The sequence below is a fragment of the Lagopus muta genome, chromosome 15 (assembly GCF_023343835.1).
Source record: "Lagopus muta isolate bLagMut1 chromosome 15, bLagMut1 primary, whole genome shotgun sequence".
Taxonomy (NCBI): Eukaryota; Metazoa; Chordata; class Aves; order Galliformes; family Phasianidae; genus Lagopus; species Lagopus muta.
In genome coordinates, this window is record NC_064447.1 from 10,694,658 (window position 1) to 10,720,622 (window position 25,965).

Sequence of the window (25,965 nt, forward strand, 5' to 3'; positions counted from 1 at the left end):
AACTGCTGATTTTTCAGTACATTGGAACAGAAAAAAGCCACAACTGAAGTTAAAAAAAATCCTACAAGCTCCATGTAGCAGACAGATGAAAAATGCATTCCCTTCAGAGTGCACGCTCCATTTATTTTATATCTACATTCTTTTTATTCCTAGATGAATAATATTATGAAAATAATCTCATTACAGCCCTGTTTTAAACAAAGGAAACCTCCTCCTTCTCGATCAACTTTTCAGTGATCACATCAAGTTGTTTGTTACTTCTAACAAGTAACAAAGAGAACAGTAACTTTAAAGAAGTTTGCATAACGTCTATTAGATGACAGCTAATCATCGCTGTGTGTTTCATTATTTCAGTCTTATGCTTTGTTTGGACCCCAGCTTGTGGAAGAAGCGAAGGGCTGCTGGCATTACCTCCTCCTGTAACATCAAGCACCACAATTTCCACCTGGCTATTGGGAGGATCAAATGAACTCCTTCAACAGAACATCACAAAAGTGAAGGAGGATCTCAGTTGTGCTGGAGAGCAGAAACAAAACACTGTGCCATGTTAGGGGAAAAAAGAAAATCACAATTAAGCTGCACAGTATTATAAAGTCATAATATTTAATCCGTTATCTAATGTACTATCAGTCAAGCACAGCTATCAAAGAATCTGAAGCTTCAAAGTATTGGTCTTCATACAAAAAAAATCAAATATTGCCCTCCATATTATTACTATTATTATTTTTTTTGGAAGGCAAACTTACCCAATGAAATTAAATAAAAAAGCAGGGCTGCAATATTAGATTCTAGCAGAATATTAGATAAATGGGGCACTCTGTGAGCACTGAAACATTCAATCTGCCATCAGAATGGGCAGTCATACTTCGTGCTTTCTTATTTTTCCAAACTTTGTAGATTTATGCACGTGAGTGCTAAATGTCAAGATGAAACCCAGCAAGAGATCACCTCACATAAGCCACTTATTCAGAGCTGAGTGAATTTCTGGTGTAAATCAGAAAGTTTAACACAAACACTGGCTGAGTAAAAGCTGTAATTGTCCACTGCCTGATTAAGGACCCTTGAGAAAAATGTCCTCTCTTCAGCATACTTATGTGAACAATACAGCTGTATATATGCCAACACTTTTTATGTCATTAAAAAGACTGCGATAGGTTTTGGACAAATTACCTCAAGCACCAATAGAAAGCACCTTCTACAAGCCTGACTGCAATGCAGAGGAAGGGCAGGAATTTCTAATGAAAGACAAAAGACAGCTGCTCAGTTTCCAGGATCCTCGGAGAAAAAAAAGTCTCCTGGTAAAGTTTCTAAGTTGATTTTTTCCAATTAGCACAACTTGAGTTTTCAAACTGGATTTTTTGTCCAGAAAACCCAGTCAAAAACATCCCAACAGTTAAGTCTGCAAATACACACACAACAAATTGTATTACTTGCATTAATGCTTGAGATCACAGAATTAACATAAACAGGCCTCAAACTCGAGAAGTTTGGGAACGACTGGCCTGGAACCAGCACCTAAATGTTTCTGACTGGACCACCACCAGCCCTCCATGGTGCCCCACATTCCTCACCATGAATGTCCCTTCACTGGGCTCCTCCATGGCAGCTGCCTCCCTGACCCCCAGCTGTCTGCTTTCCTAGCACTACCACCACCCCTCTCTGATCACAAGAACCAACTCAGGAGTTTCAGGATACCCTCACATCATTTTATTTTCTCCCAAAAATCAAAGCATTTAATTAGCTCTTATCACTGTATTTTAATTCTGTTTTAACTTAACATAATTACACAACTGATGACACTGTGAAAGTAAGATATGCATCCAATAGAAATGCTTTCTTCCTTTCTTTCATAGGAAAGAACCAGAAGAAGCTTAAAAGAATCATCTTGTCATGTTACTGAATTGTATTATTCTGCATTCCTGGCTCCATACCATTATATACCATTTTTCTTTGCTTCTATATCTTCTATACTGACAGCAGGCTGCTATTTAATTTCAGAGTCATTTCTGTCATATCCCTTCTTACACAAAACTCTGAACAGCAGCAAAAAATAGTAAGGAGAAAGTCAAAGATCGCCATTTAGAAATAAAGGCATCAGTCTGAAGAAGAATCAGAGAGGAGAACGTAGGAATGAGAGCGACTTTATCAGGCAGCACAAGTGATGAGGAGTTTCAGTTGTCACTCAGAGGTGAAAGCTGAAATTTAGGCAGCAAAAGGTCTTCATCCTCTCCATCTGGGAACCATGTAAAGTGCTTCAAGCTCGAGTGCTTTACTTTGCCAAGCATATCCACTGATGTCCTTGTGAAAAATGTTAAGAGGCCAGAGATAGTGGGAACAAGAAAACAATACATAAGCAAGCAGGTAACACAGCAGGTATGCATGCACATCCTACTGACCAAGGAGTGTTTACGTTCAGCTTTTGAAAGACCCAGGTGAACAGAACTAATGCTGTTTGGCTGAAGATGGCATGTTTCATTGCAACATATCCTTCAGGAGGTGACCTGTGATCCACACTTTGGTATCATCCTCCTTGGAATAACCATTTCATTGAAGGACAGCAAAACACACAGCAACACAGAATTCTGCTCTGGGAATTACTAAACTGAATTCATACCTTTATTTTAGTATATTACCTAGACCAAGATTAATTCTCTTAGGAGTTTGTGTGACATAGTTGTGGCATGTTATCAAGCTCAAACCAGCACATCTGCATATTCTGTGCAAGAAATTGCATTAACTACTCCTAACATAGCAGAAGTATTAACTGAACTAACAAAGCCTGAGCAATGCAGAATGTTAAAAGAACCCAAACATTCAGCAGGATCTTACCTCGCCTACCTTTCACCCACACCCACAATTCAAGGAACGTATTAAAACAAGTACAGTATTAATAACAAGGTCTGAACAGGCAAGCAGCTGCAAGAGCACAGGTACTGCTATACAGTCAGGATGTGAGTGCCTAATTCATACTGCTCAGGGAAGCAGAGATAACAAGGGATGTATTTTAAGAACACTTTGGACTATGATCCTGAAGGCTCCTGAAACACTGAGCAGTTAGCTGCAAAAACATTGCTTCCAGTGCTCAGACAGCTGCTGCAGCTGAAATCTATGATATTTCTTAGAACTGTGATTAAGTGTGCAACTCCTGCTAGTCTCCATGGAGACTGATGTTGGCTCAGCAAAAAGTCACCAAGTGTTTTAAAATAATTCCTGTTCATTTTGAAATTTCTAAGCACTTAACCCGTTTTTGCCTATTAGCTGTTATTTTCTCCAATGAAAACTGCAGCACTGAAAGCAACAGAAAGTACGAGCAGAATTAGGCATTTTTACAGCTCATTTCACATGCAGCTGGAAGTTAAACACCAAAACATACATTAGAAAAATAAAAAAGGAAACTCCAAAGCTAGAAATGAAGCAGGCAGCTGTATTATCTTCACATGACATGCATTCGTGCTCTACGTACTTCACAGTTAACCACAAACTAACAGTTCTTTGGAACGGGATCACACTGTACTGTGTTTTGCCTTGTACAATCAGCTTTTAACACAAAGGCTGTACATCTTTTGCTAAGCACCTTCTCTGATACATTCTTAATTATCTAGCACCACTAAAATAAATACAGCAGCCTTCAAGCGAGAGCACATCCTTCTCAAAGCATCTCCCTCCTCTGTCCAGCTTTTGTTTTTCCATTCAAGGCAATGGGAGACATTTCCCTATAGCAGATCTCAGCAAATTCTACCTTGCACGGAAGTTAACGTGGAAGAATTTAGGCTGCCCAAACACATGGCTGAAACAGCAGCTCACTACATGTACAATTAATGGCTCTTTCAAAAGAGTTCTCCTTAAATATAGTAGGCTTAACAGTAAAAATACTACGATGTTTACACAGTAGCCACAGATAAACAGGCAAATGCTTTATAATGGTCTCAATTTAGAACTGTATACACATCTTCTAAACAGTAGGTGTGGCTTAAACTGGAAATATTTTTTTTTCCATATGTATATTCTACCAAAAATCCTTAGAGTTTTACTAGGGAAGAGTTTTACTGGACAAATTTCTACTTCTGCATTGGTAAAGATTCCCAAACAACCTAATCCCAGTAACTGAGTTCAAAACCTCTTTCAGACTGTATCTCACAAAAAGCAGTAAGAAGCATCACACAGGTTTTTTCATTGGGTTTGGGGTGTTTTTGGGTTTTTTTTGTCCTAGAGCACGAGCACACTGACCTACTGCTGTTTCCAGCATTTCTAAACCAGGTTACCTCCCAGCTCCCACCTTCACTCTTTCTAAGCCATCAACACCACAACTGCTGCAAAGAAGAAAATTAATAGAACAGCTGATGCTGAATGGGATTTCTGAGGTTACCTTGTCCTGTTCCATCAGGGCCATCCAGAGCAGAGTGCCCAGACCCACACCCAGATGGCTTCTGAGTATCTCCAGGCAGACAGTCAGTCTGTCTTTCAGTACTGCACCATTCAGGGAATTTACAGTCTTAAATTTACAGTCTTAATTTACAGTCTTTACAGTCTGTACCACCATAGAATCTACATTCTAAAATTTGCTTAAGACATCTCCTTCAGAAATAGTGAATTTATATGCCAGTTTCTTAAGCACAGGATTACACAGCACTACAGGTCTTCTGTAGCACTTTTGTCTTCATGGAAAATGAAAACAGTTTTTTCTGTGAGCGCTTAGGATTAAGTGAAATGAAACTCTGGCCAAAACAGTAAAGGGACATTCCTTCTAGGGAATAATGCCTTTTTTGCTCTTTATCATTCTACCAAAAATGTACTTTCACTTGAAGATAAATGCTGTAAATCAAGCAAAATTTGATTCAGTTGTAGTCCTGATAGAAGCAAATATCTATCCACTTCAATGTAACAAGAATTCTAATATAAGATCGTCTGCATTATAACAAAAATGTTAACAGAAAAAATTCTTAGGGATTCTGCTATGATGTGCAATTGATTCAGAGCACTTTTGGACAGCCCTATGCAACTGGAATGCCTTTTTGTACTATTTTTGTACTACTATGAACTTACAGTACATATGAAATGCACTTTTTTTTTCCTGATCTTATTTTCCCCCGTACCCAACAAATATTTCACGGAAGGTGCTCTACTCAGTGTGCCCTACTCCCTTCATCTTTGCAGAAGATCCGGGTTTACTACACTTAAGAACAAGCACTTGAATGAAATTTCTTCAAAAGAAGCTGAATATGTAGGGCAGTGAGTTTCTGAAGCATGAGCAAATGATAATGAGAAGCCTTAACGACAAGATGTGAATCACAGAATATAGAATGGACTGGGTTGAAAAGGAGCACAATGCTCACCCAGTTCCAACCCCTTTGCCACATGCAGGGTCACCAACCAGCAGACCAGGCTGCCCAGAGCCACATCAAGGGATGGGGCATCCACAGCCTCCTTGGGCAACCTGTAGAAGGTAAAAGCCTACCATACCCCCTCATACATACAGCTTACGATGAAAATAAGCTTCATCTCTAGATGGTAGTAGCAGTTTTAAATCTTAGATCTTATAACACGTTTACTTTCTAATACCAGCAGACTTAAAATGGTGTGTAACCACACACCGAGTACATCAACACACCATTGCTCGCGCAAACACGTTCCTGTGTGATTTGTTTATCACCTTCACAGCCATGATTGCTAAGTGCTAAACTTCCAAGCAACTCCAAATAAAATTTAAAATAGAAGCTGCACCTTTCTGGTAAGCCTGAAATACCATTAAGAATCAAGAATAATATTCTGACTTTCCCTTTCAAAGTAGGATTGGGAGGGGGACGGGGAAAAAAAATAAAAAAGGCAGCTTACCTAAATTGTGTCGCTTTGTCTTTGCGTGCTCGTGAATATGTTTCTTTGTAAAACAGCCAAAGAAGACACAGTAGAGGCAAGAGTGGAGTCTGTTCAGGTGGGCACCACACATATGACAAATGCACGACTTTGCCTGAAATAGATAAACAAAGAACGTGAACAACAGAAGCACACATCCAAATGCAACTGAGCAGAAGAACCAAACAGATCCAGCTGCTGGCTCTGTCTTTACTCGGTATATTTGAACGATTCAGGAGGGGAAAACAGGATTCTGCAACAGAGAAACCAAGTCAGACATTAACAGAGAAAACTCTTCAGCTGATCCAGTATATTTCTAAGCCCTGATAGGCAGCTGAACCAGTTACAGCTCTCAAAGCTTAACGAACACTCCAAGTAGAGGTAAGAGCCATTGCTTCTCCAGGTCGCAATCCCACCACTCCCTCACTCCATCTCTGCATTTCTGGTGCCAGACAAACCCAGCATCAGCACAGAAACCTGCACAGCCATGTGCTCAAGCCTGGAAGCAGTTGTGCTGGACCAGATCTACTGCCTCTCCTGGGCACCCTGCAGCACTGCCTCTCCGAGTCTGACTGTTCCCAAGGGATCCAGTATGGGAGCTTTGGGGATGGGAGTTGGTGTGATGCTTCTTTGAAGTATGCGCATAAACCTGACAGGAGAGCCTGCATTCCTAAGATGAAAATACATTTTAAAAAGCAGGGCCTGAAGAAAACAATGAGAAGATTACGTAGACTTTCTGGCTCTCATCATATTCAAAGCTATCTTTCAGCCAAAAACACCCAAAGCTTTTTCTTGGCATTAAACTCAGGTGCTGCAATAGATCTTTGAAAAAATTACTCTATCCAGTCAGAGACTTCAGAGTTTGGGGATGAGCCTTCTGCTCTGCAAACCAAAAAGAATTCAAGTCCAAACTATCCAACTAGAAGACGCAGATAGGAGAAGTCCCTCACATCAAACAAATTCACTTGCACTCAGACAAGTGGATTCAAGTGTCTGCTTAAGAGTAACTGAACTACTTTAACAGCCCAGAGCTATAAATACCTTTGCTCAATGTAGAAGCACATTGAAATAAATAAAATCAGAATTTACTGAATATCAAGATACGATTTCCCCAACCCAGACAATGTATTTAATCCAAGATAAACCCCAAGGTTCTTCAGCAGCATTGGCACAGTCTGCCACAACTTAAAATTAGAGCTGTATAAAAGATGCACAATACTGTTTTGTAGACTGGCTTCTTCCAGAATATTCATAGTTTTTAAAAGAAAACAAAACCAAGGGCTCCTGCAATATGCTGTGCTGTGAATTCCATTTCAAACTTCTACCAATTAAGACTCGAATTCTGAATTCCACACGCTGTGCATCCAAAGTCCTCCTAAGCTGTTTGATGAAAATAGATCCGTTGATTAAAAACTCCACACACCTACAGAAAGAAATATTTTAAAGCAGGACCAAAAAAATACATCACCACCAGAAGCACAAATTCCATCTTTAGAAGAAATGCTGCAGAACTGTCAAACTGTTGCCTAACGGTTGCTCTGTGGCTGCAAAAGCTAAATAGGATCAGCCTATCTGTTAAGATTGCTGCTATGACAACTCCAGCAACTCGCTATTTCACTTAGCCTGCTAAAAATAATCATTCTAGCATTAAATGCATTGTAAACAGATGACTTTAGTGTGTAAAAACTCCTCTAGCCAAAAAAGACAAACTCTTGGGATATCAATTTTCATTCAAATGAGAATTAATTTTTACACACATACGCTACTCTTTAAGTGGTTAATTAAAAGAAGAGTTCATTCACTTAGTTAAAGGAAGCTATTTTACCATGTCCTCTATTTGCTCAGAACAGCTCAAGACTGTTTTTCTAAAATTGTAAGAAAACGTTAAGACAGAGTGAGCAAAAAAATCAATACCAAAAAGCATAGCGGCTATTTTTAATGAGATTAGCTGTCTTCTTTTCATCTCTGTGAGCTTTTAAACAATTTGCTAAGTTAAAGACAAAGCTTCCAGTCCCCTCCTCCCCCCAAATAATCAAATTACTGCGTTTCATAATACTCCCACCCCACTTACATCTCTTGAGGCCACAGTCTGACTAAGGCGAAACAGAATACTGCAAATGAGTAATCACAATCAGTCGGATCCATACAGTGGCAAGCTTGCTTTAAAACAAGCCTCAACTTCTTCAGAAAGCAAACCAGGCCTTGCTCAGGGCCTGATGCCATGCTGATCAGCGATACATGAAAGTGACCCAACCACAAATCACTTGGTGGGGCTGCTCAACAGAACCCCTCCCTAAGGGGCCGCCCGCTCATGATACCATTCACAGATTTGCAAGAAGTGAGCTAGAAAAGCAGCAGGCATTTGTAGGTCAGCTAACTGGACTGCTGACACTTCCAAGTCTCTCCAAATTGCCAGAGCAGCTCAATATTAGTTTACTCTCCTACCACCAATACAGTGGTGGAAAATATGAGCATGCCCCCCTCGTAGTGCTTTCCCCTGGGAGCTCAGTGTTTGACAGCCTCAGCCCCAAATCTTGTTCTCTGGGTCAGCACAAGCTTCACCTCCAGAGAGAAGGTCATGCTGGGCAGGTGTACAGAAACCCACAAACCTGCTGGAACTTCACACAGTATTGGCTCCTCAAATCCATGGATAGCATTCTGAATAGCAATACACTATTTCTGCAAATCAAACTGTGCAGAAGAAATCAGACATACATAGTCCTCGGCTATTGCATAGCATCCTCCTGTATTTCCAACCATTTTAGGAGTAGCTTTAGAAGCTTTAACTGGAAATGAAAGGAAAACATCTTTATAAGTTTCCCGTTAGGGTATTTCAGCAGTTTTGCCTCTTTGGCGCAAACCAAGTTACGTCAAAGCACCTCCAGAACAGAGATGTTCTCAGTTACAAACCCATGACCAAAAGACCGCCTGCCTTTTACCTTCTACAAACCAGATTCACCACAAAGATCCATGGGCAAAGATGAACGAGGTAGCACACAGGACTGCACAAGGCTTGTGAGGTTACAAGATCCTGAGGAAGGTGTAGCACACTGTGCACGTTCATCAGCAAAGCAGAAAAACACGTTTTTAGGCTAACCTTAGTGCAGTGCACTAAGCCATGGATCCCTGCAGGTGTTTTTATCATGTCCAAGCGCTCATGCTGAACCGCAACCATTTGGAAAGTAAAAACTTCCTAAGAGAAACCCACTTTTATTTCCCCCAAAGACAGGGAAATAAGTCAGTGTTTGTGTAAAACAAGACATGTATCACATGGGAGGAGAAAGCCAATACTGAAGCACAGCTGACAAGATTTGGTAGGCTTAACAGTACCATTTGCACCTCAGAAGTAACCAGCTGGGGTCAAATTTGCCTTAAGACACTGATACCAGCTCTTGGTCCCAGTTTACTCCAAGTTTCATTCTCCCCAGGCAGGCATCACTGATCTGCAGTCCATCAATTAATACGGTACCTGGGACACTGCATGCATTTAAATACTTCAACTTCAGAGCAGAGCTCTTAGATTCCAGGGAGCAGAAACAAGGGATTGATTCTGCACTCCTCTGTGCTATGGCATATAGATCACTCCTCCACACACTGATAGGATGATTCAGAGTTACTCTGAGTAAGCACACATTTCTGACACATTAGCAGTCAATAAACTAAAAAAAATAATAATAATAAATCAACTTAAGTATTGTTCTCTCACTTCCTGCAACTAAGACTCAGTCTGATATTGTCTGATTGGAAATGATTTTTTAAATAATATTATTGCATCAATACTGCACGTTCTGTTTCCCATTTCACTGAGGTCAGGGACCCTAATGAAAGGTTTATTAGAGGCAGCAGAGCAGCAAGTCACATTCTATGAGTTTAACAAATATTTAGAAAGTCACCTTCAAAAAAAAAAAAAAAAAAGGCCGAATATGGGAAGCTTATTAATTCTCAGTTATTCCAAACAATTATTTGGATCTCTTAAAGCAACAGAAAGAGACAATTAACTATTTCATCTCTGTGTAACATCGACCTTTGAATGCAAGGTGCTTGCTGCGCACTGCTGCATTTGCCGGCTCCTGCACTGGCAGAGCAGACAGAAGATGCCCTTCAGTTCTGCGTACAGAAAACTGGCTGCAACCATTTCTGCACAAGTTTCAACACAGATGCAACAACTGAGAACTCAAAATGAGAAAGCTGAAGTGTTTAAGCAACATCAACCTCTCAAGCATAAACAAAAGCATAGCATATACTATTATGACTCTCTGAGCAGTTTGCTACCCTGAGGTAGATTAAACACAAGGCTAGTTCTGACTGAACATACTTTTGCCTATAGGTAGGAAAAACTGAAGGAAATGATGTGCTGCTGAACATACCACAAAAGATGCTGAAGAGCCATTATCAAACCATCTCCTCTTCCAAACTGACAAAACTTTTTTATTACACATTAAGATGCTGCACATCAGCAAGAGCACAGACTACCTCCCTGCTGATAAGGCAAACTATATGAGCATTAATCTGAACTGCTTCAACCTTGGGATCATTTTATTTATCTTATTTTCATCCCCAATACTGAAAACAGTTTGCAAACACCACTAGCAGAGGAAAAAAAATCATGAATTATTTTCTGTGGTCTTTGCTTCCTGTTTTTTTGTTTGCCTTTTTTGTTTGTTTGTATGTTTGTTTTGTTTTAATTCTGAAAGCATTTTTTAATTGCCTTTATTTTCAGGTTTTGTTTTTTTTTTTTTTCCCCCTTCTGTCTTCACGGAAGAAACATTAGCAACCACACAAGGGAAATGATACGAAGCGTTGGAGGCCAATATCAGAGTACTTTGAATGATCTGCTTAATTAGTTTTTGTGGGCTTTTTTTTTTTCTTGTCTAAAGGATATAGAAGAATGCTAATCCTGTTCCTTTTTTAGTTGTATTTTTTGGACTCAACAAATTATCACAATTTGCTCATCTGGCAATGACAAGGCTGTGCTAAGTGTTCCGCAGTGCTCTGACGCCAAGTTGATGAATTCTCTGGGGGAATGGAACTCTATCCTAATGAACAGGCAGCGAGAGCCACCTCCCCCAGCAGTGATGGTGTGCCACAACAGCATGGTTAGCCCACCAGGAACCACACACATGGAGCGGACCAATATTCCAATCAGGATCCCCAGACAGAGAAATCACAAAGGCAGAACTGCAGGGAGGGGAGGAAGAAACTTTAAGAAGCCCACTTAGCTGCTTCCAGTTCCTGAAGCTCGTATCCTTACAAATGTATTTTGCCCAGGGCCTTCAGATCCTCTGCTCACAAGGTGAAATAACACTATCTATCACACTGAAAGATCAAAAGTCTGGATTAATTAACTGAAGAAACTCCCACAAAACTGATACCACCCAGTGCCAACTGACTTACAAACCAATAGCCAAACCATTGACTTTTCTTCTCCAAACTGTACCATAAAACAGGAATGGGTATCACTGAGTGGTTCCAGAACACAAACACTGGTTACTTTTATAACTCAGTTACATAATGGGACCAAACTGGCAAAAGCTCATTGCCTATCACAATTAAGGAAAATACAGGAAGACTTTCCCTAAGCAGCAACTGAAAACAGATCCAATATAACATGTGAACTTGAAGAAGCAAATATTAAATAATTCTTGAGTGTACAAATCTTAGAATAGCTCAGGTTGGAGAAGAGCTTAAAGATCATCTAGCTCCCTCCCGTGCTGGGGACCCCAGGCCTGCAGATGTGGCCCCACAAAGGCAGAGGAGAGAAAGACAACCACCTCCCTTTCACTGCTGGCCACCTCTCTGTTGATGCAGCCTAAGATATCATTGGCCTTCAGGGCCCCAAGAGCACCCTGCTGGCTCACGTCCCACCTTTCATCCATCAAGACTCCCAAGTCCTCTTCAGCAGGGCTGCTCATCAAGTTCCTCTCCCAGTCAGTACTAGTACCTAGGATTTGCCTTGATCCAAAATCAACACAGTGCATGTGGCCTTGTTAAATCTCATTAGATTCTTGGGTAGTGACTTTTTGAGCATGCCTAGGTCCCTCTGAATGGCAACCCTCTCTTCTACTTTGTCAACTGCACAACTCATTTTTGGTATCATCAACAGACTTGCTGAGGATACACTCCCAAAAAAACCCTCAAACAAAATAGCACCTTACAAACAGGTTCCACACATAAAGCTTCAAGAAAGCTTCTACCTTATACTGTGCATCAGATAATATAGCGGGTTTATTTGGTGTTTATTAGATGACTGGATGTGCTTCTTTAAATTCTTGAGGGCATTAATTTAGAACAGTATTGAAGACCATCTTCCACTGAGCCCAAACATACTACAGCTTCTCTGAAATCAGTAAAGCAAAAGAATTAAAAAAAAAAAAAAAAATTCAGAATTCTGGAAGGTTTTTTTAGTAAGAGAACCTCCTTTTCCTCCCCTCAACCACGAATATAGATTTGGAATTAATATATGCAAAGACTGGTCTGTAACAGCCAGAGCAGCCTTCCTGAAAGCGTGCTGCTAGCCTAGAGCTTGGATCTTCCTGGTTCTATCCAGTTCACATCTACTACATCTCATCTACTTGTTAACACCACGCTGTTACACAGCCACATGCTAGGACTGCCCTATCCTAAAGTGACCTTTCCCTGTTCCAAAGTGAGCGACTACTTGAAGTCAGTCACTTTCTTTTTCCCCAAGGACACACAACTAAAATAATGACTTGCTTTTATGTGGCCTTTCATTCAATTAGATCAAAGCTCAAATGAGGCTTGGAAGGCAGGATGGAAAATATCAGTGAATTCATCTTATTTGTCCCCATGAAACAGTTTCCTATTAGCATCCAAGCAAGTCATTCCTGAGAAGTTTCTTTCCACAAAAGATTTCATTTGTTTTTTCAGTAACATCCTGGATTCACGCGAAGATGCCAACTTTCTGACACCAGAGTTTTCCCCTTGTATTTATGTATCATTTTAGATGGCTCAATCCAAACCTACACAGCAAAGCTCTTCCATCCAGCTACTTTGGTCTTCTACAGTGTGTTACCCCACGAAGAACAACGCTGACCCAACAAAAAAACAAAAGCAGTACTATGGGCAGTGGTAACAGCACAAGGGATCCCTGTGTTGTGGAGCTCAGTTCCCACAGGAGACTTCCCAACACAGGCTGTATCAGGAATCCCACCCTTCTTACCAGAAGAACTGTTTTAAACTGCTCTGTTTTGTATCATACAATTTGTACCTAATATATGTTTTTCCAATTTAACCCAGGTGACTGCACAGGGGAGCTGGTGAGGAACACCCGAACCTCAAGTGCTGCGTGCAGATTTAAGCTCCACAGTATGAAAAAAGAAATAAAGCTAGCCAAGAGCTCGAAGGAGAGCTAGGAAGATGGGGAAGGATCTGGGGTAAGGAGTGTGAGGAGCAGCTGAGTTGTGCTGAGGTCCCCTGGTTTGCTCAGCCCAGAGGATGCTGAGGGGAGGCCTGGTGGCAGCCCATAGCCCACCATGGCTGAAGACAGCCTTAAATGAGGACAGTGCAGCATCCAAAGGTTGCATAAATGCTAACAATGTTATGATTAAAGGGCTTTTCCCAGGAGAGCAGCGTGAGTCAGTCAAAAACCTGGGTACACACTATTCTAATTTCCACCAAAGATCTCACTAGTCATCAGGTGCCCTGCATGTAGAGGGTTTCTTCCCCCCTATTCTTCATACTTAGGATCATATCCCATGCCAAAAACTCAGCAATTAGTCAGATTTGTTGCTGTGGTGGTTTTTGTCGTGTTAAAAATAACAACACAACAATTTCCAGTTTGTTTCACACAGAATTCTGCAGTAGGTGTAACACTGAAATAAAACTTAGGGAGCAGAATAACAACAAAAAAAAAAAAAGTAAGAAGTTGTGTAACTTAAAAGCACAGGACACTGGAAAAACAGGGAGATACCCTAAAAAAAAAAAAAAAAAAAAAAAAAAAAAAGCCATCCCAGCTTTCCTATATGAAGTCGCAGTGGTAACAAGTGATATTTCAACAAGACAAAAGCAATTCTGCTCCTCAATTCAAACGACTCTGCTGAAATTGCTCATTTGCTTCTCCTTTGGTGAGTGCTCACCCCAAGCAGCAGCATTTACAAGTCTAAATGATTCCTCCAGCGTTCCACGAAAGATGCATTTAATAGCCTACTGCGTTCTTAAACAATTTAAATAATGGATCTTGTTCAAATTAAATTGCATGTTCTTCTTCAGCAAGATTTTTTTTTGAACGTGGAAGGCGTACTCGCCTGGTGAAAACACATAAGCTGCTTAAGGCTCAACACAGGCCTCTTTGCACAGAATATGAATGATGTGTGGATATGCGCAGCGTTGATTTTTATCTATTTCCTGCAATGCACCACTGCAGAAGCGAATTTCACATGAGAAGCAGGGGCTTGCCAATACTGCAGCAGTGTATTCTAAGATGTAGTACTAAATCTATTACTTTACCTCACCATTCTCCCGCGTCAGCAAATTGGGGAAATGTTCTTAACCGTCCTATCAGGTAATGTATTGATCTATCTGTGAGCACATGACTTGGGAAGCCAGGCAAGAAGCAAGCCGAACAGACAGACCTGCCCAGAGCTGTGCAGAGAGCATTATTCAACTGCCTGTGCTGCAGGGAGATCCTGCCCTGTGTAACACTACACAGACATCTGATTCTTCCTATGAACACAGGTGTGCTGTTGGGAAGTTGGCCACACTGCTTTGATGGAGATACTCCACAAGGCATCCTTTCAGGGAAAAAAAAGAAAAAAAAAGAAAAAAACTTCAGGATACATAGACCAAAGTCCTACAGCTTTGTTTAGAAAAGCATAGATTTTTCAGCTCTATTTCTTTTAACCACCCTAAGATAAGAAATGTTCACTTTATTAGTCCACAAAGCCAAAGCAATTCTGAGGCGGCTCAGAAATGCTACAGCACAAATTTTCTGTGGCGTGACTTATTTATGAGATAAAATACACTCAGCAAAAAAGGAGATGAGTAGAAAACAAGCAGCAACCAACTGACTGAGTGCATCTATTAGCAACTATTTGTTTTGTAGAAAAGAAAAACTGCTGCACTGAATAGGGCAGAAGCATTGTTGAGCCTAACCAGAAAGGCAGCAGTATGGCAGGAAAATTCCTGCCTTCAGAAGCTCCCTATGAGCTACACACCATTCTGTCTAGACTTTAAGAGTTATTATGTATGACATTTTTATATCTGCTGTAGCTAAACAAGCCTACTGGTAGCACCGAAATTAACCCAATTGCTGAGGAGTTTTCTGACAATTGTGGGTTTCGATTATGTGTATAACAAACAAGTCATACAAGCCAAAGTCACTTTGGGCCATAAGAATAAAACTTCCTTTTTGTCTAACAGGAGCTGAAGACAAGTTCTGGTCCCCTAACAGTGTCCACAAGAAAAACTGTTACAAGACAATAAAATAAATCTCCCTTTCAGTTGCACGAAAGCTACACAGAGCATTCACTGCTTCTGCTTTCAAAGAGCAAAAAACTTTTCCAAAATGCACATCCCCCCTTGAAACCCTACAAGAAAACATAAGCTGACACAGAGAAGACTATTAAATTATATGCACTGAACAGTCATCACAGAAAAGTCAGTCCTATAAAACTGCACAGCAAACATTTTGTACAGAATAAGATGGAATATTCACAGGGTATCAAACATCAGTGCTTTCACTTTCTTCACCCAAACGATGCATAGTATCAACCCACAATGGTCAAACTAGAAATTTAGCTTTTCTGCTAAAATGCTGATATTAAAACCTCAGCATCTAAGGAAATATTCATGTTGATGCAGCTACATGTGTACAGGAGTACTGTAAGCCAAACAGCACCTTAGTGGCTGGAATATTCAGAGAATGAAAGCAAATTCAGTATGCTCACACAGAACGTGCTTTGATGATCTAGTAAGCTGAAGCTCTACTTCCTCATACCTCAGTACAAAACAAATTAATAATTCATTTTACAAGAGCAAAACACGAGGTCTTTAATTCACTGGAAAATTTTCAGGTGCATTCACAAAGCTGAAGTTATGGAGACGAGAAAGAAGTGGCCAGAGAGCTGCAGCTCAGCCTCCAGCCTGAAGATTCACACAGATGGATGTTCTGAACCCTGCAGATATTCAGTAACAGTTTTCCAAAGCTACGAGAACACAAGATAAATTTTGGAAGAGAAAAGTGGTTTTTGTTTCTCACTCAAACTAAAAAGTCATGAAGATGAATGAAAGCAGCTCCAGAAATAAAAATATCTGGGAAACAAGCATTCTTCTGACAATCCTGCATCCATTAAGGAATCTGCAAATTGCTGCAGTCTCAAAGATTAATCATTAATTACATGTGTAGGAAGGTGGGCAATAGCTCCTCAGTGAAGAGCTTCTGTCTCCTACTATGATGCACAGCCAGTGATTTTGGTTTAACGTTTCACGATGCAGACGGAATATTAAGTTGTTTTGCAAACTAAGTTCATTTCACCTGAAGCCCAAAGAAATGAACTGGGGGCAAGGAGGAGAAGCAGTAAGATTGGTACTGCCTCACAAGATCAGGGCACGTTTCTGATGGACAGAAAAGGGGAATCTCTGAAATGGGCTCAGGAAGGAAAAAACAAAACAACCCACAGTAAAACCCACACACAACCCTCAATCCTGCCACCTACCAGAAATGAAGAACACCCCCAAAACACACCATAGCCGCCACAGCAAACAGTTGCTTTTCTGTAGGAACATGGAAGTATTCAGATCTATGCTCTCCCCCCTCAACATGCTATGTTAATTATCTGAAAGCCAAAATTCCATTAAGACAGGAAAAAGCATTCTGTTATATGTGAAGCACCTTCAACCTTTCCCAGTTATGCATTTAGACCAAACAGACAATACAAAATCTTCACGTTTTGAGGTGAAGGTGGTTCTGTGTGAAACCAGGAGTTGCACGCAGTGATCCCCCAGGTCCTTTCCAACTCAGGACACTCCATGATTCCTGCCCTGCTAGAGCACTGCAAACACAGACCTGCAGCAGATTCAGAGCAGCAAGGACAGCGTTTCTTGATAGCTTCAGAGAAGCTGGGACAACAATCTCCTTGACAAACTCCTATTTTCTTCCTAGCAATATCCAACAATTCAACAATAATTTGTTCTTTTTGTTTTCCTTCCTAACAGCAGCATTAAGTAAAAATCCATACATTCTCTTCTTGCAGATGCCTGTAAGCCATTAATGGATTACATTTCACATATTAGCATCGGAGCTCCATTCAGAAGACTCAGACGAATTTCAACACTGTGATTAAATTAAGGGTAGAAAAATTTATCCCTGCTAAGTCTATTCTGCACAGTACTGAAAAGAATGCTAATAGAAGGGATTTTTTTTTAATTATATATAAAATTATCCTTTAAATAAATAAATAAAGTGTAATCACAAATGCAACTCTTTGTGTCTTTTTGAGGGCTGTCTGTCATTTTGACTTCAGGAAACTTATTTTGATACTGATTGGGCTCAGTTTAACAAACACGAGGCAAAGTGAATGGAGCTGACGTCCAGGCCCTAAATCTGTCCATTGGCATTTGTGTTAAGGAAAAAAAAAGACCAGAGCCTCAGTGCAATGCAATTCTCTGACGAGCAATGCTGAGAACCATCAAAGAGATGCAAGTCTTCATCTTGACCCAGCTCAGACCGCTGCCTACGAGGAAAGGAGAACAGGGCAGAGTTTGTGTGCAGGTCAGGAGCTGCTCACCCTGCCAGCAAAGGGAGCAGCTTCACTGCACTGCAGCCTTAAACAGCATGAATTCAATGAAAGAAAAGAAGCCTGTCCTTACTGCTGAAAGAATGAATATTCAGGCAGGGAAATGGAGAGGTGTTTTGTCAATAGGCTGGTTTTTAGTTTGGTTTGGTTTTGGTGGAGACTACCTACCTCAAGCTTTGCAAGGCAGTTACACAAGATTAAGGAGCAATGAAAGGAAGAAAAGCACAAAAGCATCACATGGAAGGAGAAGCAGAAGAAGAAAGAATTTAAGCTCTACAAATACATGAAGAACAGTCTTAACTTTTGAAGACCTAAAAAACCTGATCTACAACTAATTTAATATTGAGCTTTTATTTCATTCTTCTAACAATTATTCTGTTCATTCTTAATTTGGACCAAGAGGTCCTTGAAGACCTTATGGGGTCTTGGACTAAATGATGTCCAGAGTTCTCTTCCAATCCCTACCATTCTCTGACTCATACTTGAGGGCTGAGCTGCAGGACCACAGCAACCCTAGAAATAAACTCACAGGTAGCCTCCAGTAAGTGTAATCTCCTACAGTAAAACATTCAGAGATTTGACAAGAACAGATGTCCTGCTGACCAGGCCAGTATTTACAGGGGAGGCCTATTGCACACTGGCAACAGACCTCTCTTCCTACTTTCCTTGCTCTATAGAGTAAAAACCAAACAGAACCAGTGAGGTTTCTCCCCTTAAAGAGAAGTTTGTTCCTAAAAACCTTTTACATACCCCTTACTGTTCCAAAGGAAGATGCTGGAAGGACCACAGAAGGAAGTGTGAAAATTAAGTGAAGATTACATTACTTTCAGAACCAGAATCATCCCTTCCTTCTTTGACACCAAGTACGTGAGCTTATTCAGAGCCTTAAGCATGATGCAGCCTGTCTGTATAAACACCGGTTTCTTTCTGAATTACTGATGTTTCCTAAAATCCTAACGCTACTTGATGCCTCTATTAAAATACGAAAGATGGAAAAGGAAGACATTCTAAGTGCTACCCAAACCCGGGGAGGGAAAAAAGAGATCCATCCTCATATCAGCAAATACAGAATACGCTAAACCTCCTTTTAAGTAAGAAAAAAAAAAAGAGACTTTCACAGGGTAAAACAGCTGGGGAGTTCTGAGAAGCACTTTGGATCACCAGCTCCAAACCACCCCTGGCAATCTTCTGAAAGGAGCACTGCTTTTACTAAAGGTGTTGAAAACTGAAGCGAAGAAGTTTTGAAATACCCTGGGAATTACTGCAGTTGTTGAAACTGAAGTTCTGTAGAACAGGATCCGGTAACACGGAAAGCTTTGGACCCAATGCCACTCCTCCACTCCATGATGCACTTTCTGGCACTACTGAAGCTCATGAAACACACATTGCTTCACATCTGTGCAACAGAACGCTCTTGGAATTCAAGTACTAGAACACAAGTGACAAGGCAGCAAAGGAACAAAGTTTACATGAGTATTCAAACACAGTACTCTCACCTTCCAGGTGTTCTATTAGCCAGAATGCCTGCGCCCTGCAGGCAAGAAAAAGTAGCATTCTATGGAACACGTAACAACTTCATCAAAAATAAGTGGAAAATGTTAAAATTTCTATTAGAAATTTAATTTTGTTCACTGCCAGAGAGCTACAAAGACAGTACTTTGATGTAGAAGACAATTTGCTTGTCAAACCTAATGAATTACTCCAGTTGTTCTTTGATTAATCACATAAATTAAAAACATAGAGAAAAGGTTCTCTAAGAGAAGGGAGATTTCTCAGAAGTTTCCAGGCACATTCAAGTGTTTTTCATCAGCACTGTGCACTGGCATTTCTCAGCAATGAATTAATTCCTGGGATGAAAGTGTACTTCAGACTCTGCAGTGATGGCACTGGGGACTGAAGGGGGGAGGTAGGGAACAGCGCTGCCTACGTGCAGTTCTGGGAGAGACATGCAAGCTGTCCTCTGAACTTAAATTGCTTAGGAAAACCAGAGACAGTAAAATCCCCAAACAATATCCATTATAACACAGATAAGCAAGCAGGAATAGAGATTTGCACACGAATTCAAGTTCTGTAAGCCAATCCATTAGATTCAAGAAAAGAAAAAATATCAATATAACTTGCAAAATAGGAGTAACTGCAAGTAAGATGAGAAACGTATCAGCCCACTTCTTTTACACCATCCTTTCCCTCCATCAGCTGTAGAGAACTGTCCCTTCCACTGATTGTACCCAATGAAAATACAGCACTATGTGTAATCTGTGTGTACGCATACATACACATACACACGTGTATGAATGCAATCGTTCTGCTTAGAGGAGACAGCAATCCCAACTTCCTGCAAAGATGGGGTCAGAAGGTTCTTTATATACTCTTCATACTGACTAAATACAAAGCTCCAGGAAGCCTTGACAAATTTTACACACACTCTGTATCTATGTGAACCCCGGTACCGTTTGCATGAAGGGAAAACGTACGTTACTGCAGAGGCCTTGCTCCATTTACGTCTACCTCTATTAATGCTATGGACATTTGGCAGTTCTCATTATGCATCTGGACAGAAGCTTATCAGTTCCTCTAAAAGCAAGCAGACCTTCCAAAAAGAAATAAATGCACAAAAACTGCAAGATGAACATCAGCTACAGAGAGCCTCCCGGAGCGCACACACCAAACAAATCAGCAGTGGTTGGTGCTCCAGAAACAACGCTGCCTGCAGACCATGCTTAAGGAAGGGAATGAAGACAGTCTACGTGTGCAGTACAGCTGATTGCCAATAAAAATACTCATGCAGATGAGATGGATGCATTCAGACGACAGTCAGAACTGCAGTTACTGTACGTCTGACAAGCATGAAAACCCAGAGCTCAGATTCTCGGTGACATCAGCAAACACTGGGCTCACAGCACGTCCATTAGCACTAATAATGAAGAGAAGCAGCATTTCACTTACCAAAAGATCATCTGTACAGCAGAGCTACAGAATGCTTTCAGAAAGAAGCCTATTCAAATGTAATTTACAGTTTATCTTATCAGAAGAGTTCAAGAGTACCTGGGTGTGCATGCACTGTAACATAAAGCAGAACAGAAGAGACAAGTTGTATGAATAATTGTTTGATTCAAATAATCTATTTGGAATGCAAAAATCAGGTTTCTGAGGACTCAAACAGAAAAAGAGGTAAAGAGAAGTAAGAAGAGGAAATACAATCAATTTCAGTTATCTAAGACCATCTGATGAGCAGAAAATAGGTTGAAATAACCAGAAGTCTGTTTGGAGATAGCAAACTGCACTGCAGTTCTTCAGAGAAGGGATTATTATTACCAGAAAGGATTTGCAAGCATTATCAGCCGGTCAGCTGCAACACCTTGAAATACAGATCTGCTATGTTTGATAAATATTCAGAGCACAGCTCAGCCTCACCAACCATTACACCGCGCTTTCAGCATAAAACAAGGTTTTGGAGAATTTACAACAAATCCTCCATTATCTCAGCCATAAATCAACTATAAAATTGAGTCTCTTTGTATTTTGCAAACCGGTCAAACTTTGTCTCTAACAACACAAAAATGAAGCTTTTCCAAACAAAGTTGACAGAAACAACTGGGGGAGAAGCCTGACAGATCTGTGCCCTCCCTTATTTGTCTTCCTGAGGCACACTGTTGGAAGAAGGAAAGAACAGCACCCTAAAAGCACAGCAATGTGAGAAGCGACCACAACTCCAACGGTTCTGAATGGGCTCTCGGGGTACAGGCAGTGCAATGGTGCACTCATTCACAAACACACTACCAGCTCTATTCACCTTGTGTTGAAGCAGTTTCATCTTTCCATCTTTACAGCAAAAGAAGATACTCTCTCTTCATGGGCAGCTAGAGTCTGCTTCTACTGGGGAAAAAGAAAGTCAGAAACAGCAGCTATTTCAATGGACAGCAGTTCTGTATTCAGAAGGATTTAGGCAGCTCTTATGCTGGCAAACACTCTTAAAGGGGAAAAGAAATTCAGAGTAACCATTAATATTACATAGTTAATAATAATAATACTAAGTTCCTCTTTAAACCAAAGAAGAGGAGACAGAACACCAACAGACACAAACATCCAAAGAAAGGAACACAGAAAGATAAAGGGAAAAATAGTCCTGTATGTGGCCAGAGCACACTGCTCTGACAGAACATGGACAACCATGAATGTTTGTCAATTAACCTTTAAATCAGTGAACATGATCCTTAAGAGGCAGAGAAGGAAGATTCTGTATTACGCTGGATACACACATCATAAGTATCCTGTATTACCATCCCCAGCTTCTCCTTCCCAAGGTTAAGCAAATTGCCATTAACTCTATTATCACGTTACTGTTGTTGGACTCATTTTTTATGTACACATACACCACTGTTTGACCATACACACATAGAGCCAAACAAAAAAGTACAGTCACACAGAAACGAAATTAACCAAAGGCAAAAATCCGTCACAGTGATATTTTAATTTTAATTTAGACTTAAAAAAGAAAGAAAACAAAGAAAACTTGGGAATGTTTCTATCAGCTGAAACGCCTGATTTACAACCAGCAGCAGCAGCACCAAAAGGAATAAACGCGTGTTCTTAAGGCTTCTAAACACCAAAACATTTTCTCATCACACAGTTCTGCTCTCTGGTGATAAGAGATAAAGTTCTCTAGCACTCCTCCACGAGACTGGTATTGAAATGAGAAATAGTTTCTAAAGCCATTTACAGGAATTATCTGCATTTTCAGTAACACAGCACGGATGAAGTCGCTGCGTGGGCAACACCAACACAGCACAGAGTCAGAAACACCAGCAAAAAGCCCACAGTGCTGGGCACTGCCCTGCAGATGGGAGCTGGGCAAGAAGGTTAACGAAGCGCGGCCTCAGAGTGAAGCAGCCACACTCAGCAAAAGGCTGCCAGCGAAATTAATGACATTAATGCTTTGTTCCTTCATCATCAGACACGAATTACAATTACAATTTTATTGCTCCGTATTTTGTTCAAATATACCCTGGTGTACTTTGCCACAAATCTACACTTTGAAATCAATGGAGTAATTAGAAAAAAAAGCCATAGAAAATCAGTACGTTGAGTAGTATTTCCATCATTTCTCTTAAGAAGATATAAACAGACATTAGATACCATGAGCACTGCTTTTCAGGGAAGTAAAAATATACTCATTTGGTTTCCCAATTAAAAAAAAAGTTACTTTCAACTGGCTTCCCATCAGTAAATACACAACTGAGAGGAAACAAAAAACCAGAACAGGTTGGTGGCAGCAGCAGATCTGACCTGCAGCCACAATGACACCTACCAGCTTTTCAGATGGATGCAATTTGCTTTTGAAGAGATGTATTTGAATTGCAGCACAGGCACATGCCAACAGAGGAAGCACCAGTTACTTTTAAGATGCAAATGCACGTGGCTTTGCACAGAACATAAGTGTTTAAAATAACACCACCACCAAGGAAAAATGAAGGTCCATCCAGGAGAATGATCTGTGTTCACACAAGCAGGAGGCTAAATCTGCACAATAATTACTCCTGACATAATTACATCCTTTGGGGAAAGGAAACTTGGCCAAGAGTGCCTGCACCAAGGACTCCTGCTGAGAATCCTGCCCAGGAAGAACTTCTGCCACATGCATGGGGCAGACAGAGCCAGCTGTACCACCAGGAGCACTACAGGCAGAATCGAGCCAAAACCATATTTCATCTTTGAGATATAAAGGCACAGTCTCACCTGAACATATATGTCATTATTTTCTCTCCTTGTTCTTTCCCACACTGTAAGAACATCAACAGTTTTTGAGAACTCTTAATTACTGCTCCCATCATGCCAACAAATGTTCAATGGCAGATGAGGTGTATGCCTTGCAGTGTCCTTCATAGTTTGCTTCCTTGTTTCCTAAAGGAAGATGTACTCACCAACACTATCTGCTGGTTAGGGCACTAGCTGCATTACTAATGGCTCATTAAAAACTCCAGACCCCTTCCTGAAATTAACAGAGTAGCAAAAATGTATGCATGCCCAACATTGGTAAAAAGAAAATGAAGATGCATCTGGTATTAAAAATAACCACAGTGCAATCTGTCTCATGCTAAGAACAGAGAACTGATCTTGCAGTTTGTTCTAAACAAACCCCCGTTCCTGCACTCACAGAAATGGTAATGGTAATTAATTTATCATACATAATGCACGTGGCAGTGCAGGTTCCACCTCAATATATCATTCACTCAGACACGGCAGTGGGGGCCAGAAATAATACAGAGAATTCAACTCCTCTCTCATTAGCCAGCTCCAAAGGGAAATGCAGGATAAGCTGGCTGGGTTCTTAAAGCCCCTGCATACTGAAAAATGTCATCTAATAAACACACATAAACTACTGCATCAGGATGGGAATAATAAGGGAAAACATGGGAGAGAAGGAGAAAAGGTGAATTCCTACACCTTGTAGCCGAGCAAAAACCTGAACTGTATTGGCATACTTCACTTGAAAGAACAGTTAAAAGCTTGATGTACGAACAGGGGATTTTCAAGGAAACTATTTCAATTGCAAATCAGTAATCTCACAAAGATGAGAGCAAAAGCATTAAATGAGATCCCGTATAGATTTCTGGCTCTGATCTCCTGCTCTGTTTCTATGGTTATCAACACGCAGCATTCTGTGGACAAATACATTGTCTATGCTTTACAGCAGGATTAGAAAAAGAATGCGAGAGCACTGCCTCAGCCCTTCTCAAGAGTATCTCAAGTTGCTTAAGAGCTTTCCCTGCCAAGTAAAGAGGTGGTTCACCCAGTTCTGGCTTTCAAGAGTGCTTCTTACAATCTAGCACTGCAAATAATTAAGACCAAGAACATAAAATAGGGAAGATAGCGTGACAGGTATAATATGTATGACACTGGAGCAAACCCTCCTGACCTCATTTCTGCTGGATCTCAACCTACAGGAGCTCATTCAGAATAATTTAACTTCCACAGCAACTTCTCTAAGAAGCAAGAGACAATGGAGTTACCAGTGATGCAACACTTTGCCACTGCACATAATCACACTGATGCTGGAAATATGCTGGGAAAAGCAGTCAGTTTACCTTGTACTGAGCAAAGGCAAGCCTCGCTTCCCTGCTAATCCATCAACACTGTCTGCAGGATGCTGTGGGTTCCCCCCCCCTCAGAAGTTCCACACTAAATAACCTGCATTTATCAGCAGCATGAGGGCAAAATCCTAAATTGCTCTGGGTGACCTTAGATAGTGGACCAAAAAGCTATCCATTTCCCTTTTCATAGCCCTACAGCATCCCAGGGACAGAACAGCCCCTGGTGTGGATGCCCCCAGAATACTTAGAAGGGACAGATGCGAGCGGTGACCTCTGCTCTGTGATCTGTGTTACAGCAGCATCTTCCAATTAGCCCAAATAACAATGTAGCCTCTAAATTATAGGTAAGATTTGTATCCTTGGGCATTCACAGAAGAAACATTCAAAGTGAAGTGACATTAGAAGAGCTTAACCTAGCTGAAGGAGTCTCTTAGAGGCAGCAGCGTCAGTCGCTAGCAAGTAAGAAGTAGCTCTCAAAATGTCTTTCAGAAGACTGTAAAGATATGGGGGCAGGAAAAGTTACAGTCCCTCAGAATCAAATTAATCCACTAGCACATTTCTAAAGAAAATGTAAAGCTTTCACAATACCTAACTATTGCAGATCACACAACCAAAACAGCACAGGGGGCACTGTTCAATTCCCTTTTCAATTCCACCCAACCTACCTTAAAAGCATTCTGCCCTTCTCAGCCCCAACACCAAGTACAGCTGCCCTCGAGGCACAACAGAAGCATGATGCCCATGACCAGAAGTTCACCCACCTCTTCACTCGTGCTCCACAGCAATGCGTCTCACTGGACAACAGTCTTTCTCCCCCGCAGTCAGAACAGCCATAAACAGGGGGAAGGGAGGCTGATTGCATGTTCTACGGCACATGGCTACGCAATAAGACTCCTGAAATAATTTTCTCTGGTGAGAATATAGCCAACATATCTGGCAAGAAGCAACTTTAAGCATGTGTTGCTGTGACAGCACTGAATTATCACCCCAGTCTGCAGCAAGATTAACACTTACAACCTTGGCACGAAGAGCAGCGTGCTCAGATAGCGCCAGGAGCAGCACTGTGGGCTTGGACCTGAAAGGGTGAGCACACAGTAAGGGGTTAATAGCACAAAATGCAGACATTTGCCTAAACTGTAAACAAACTGATAATTTTGAGGAAGAAAGCAGTGTACAGATGAAGAAGGCCATCAAGTGAAACTCCAGGTATGAAAGGAGAAAGACACTGCCTACAACAGAGGATGCGCTCTAAAGAAGAGTTACAGAGGAGA

General features: G+C 40.9%; 1 protein-coding gene across 2 annotated transcripts in view; it reads right to left on the minus strand.

Moving 5' to 3' along the window:
* USP22 (ubiquitin specific peptidase 22) overlaps window positions 1–25,965 on the minus strand; it is an 87,230-nt gene that overhangs the window by 47,615 nt on the left and 13,650 nt on the right. For both annotated transcript variants that reach the window (XM_048961987.1, XM_048961986.1), the window contains exon 2: window positions 5,833–5,965. In XM_048961987.1, coding sequence (XP_048817944.1) covers window positions 5,833–5,965 — 133 coding nt within the window. The remainder of the gene's footprint in view (window positions 1–5,832; window positions 5,966–25,965) is intronic.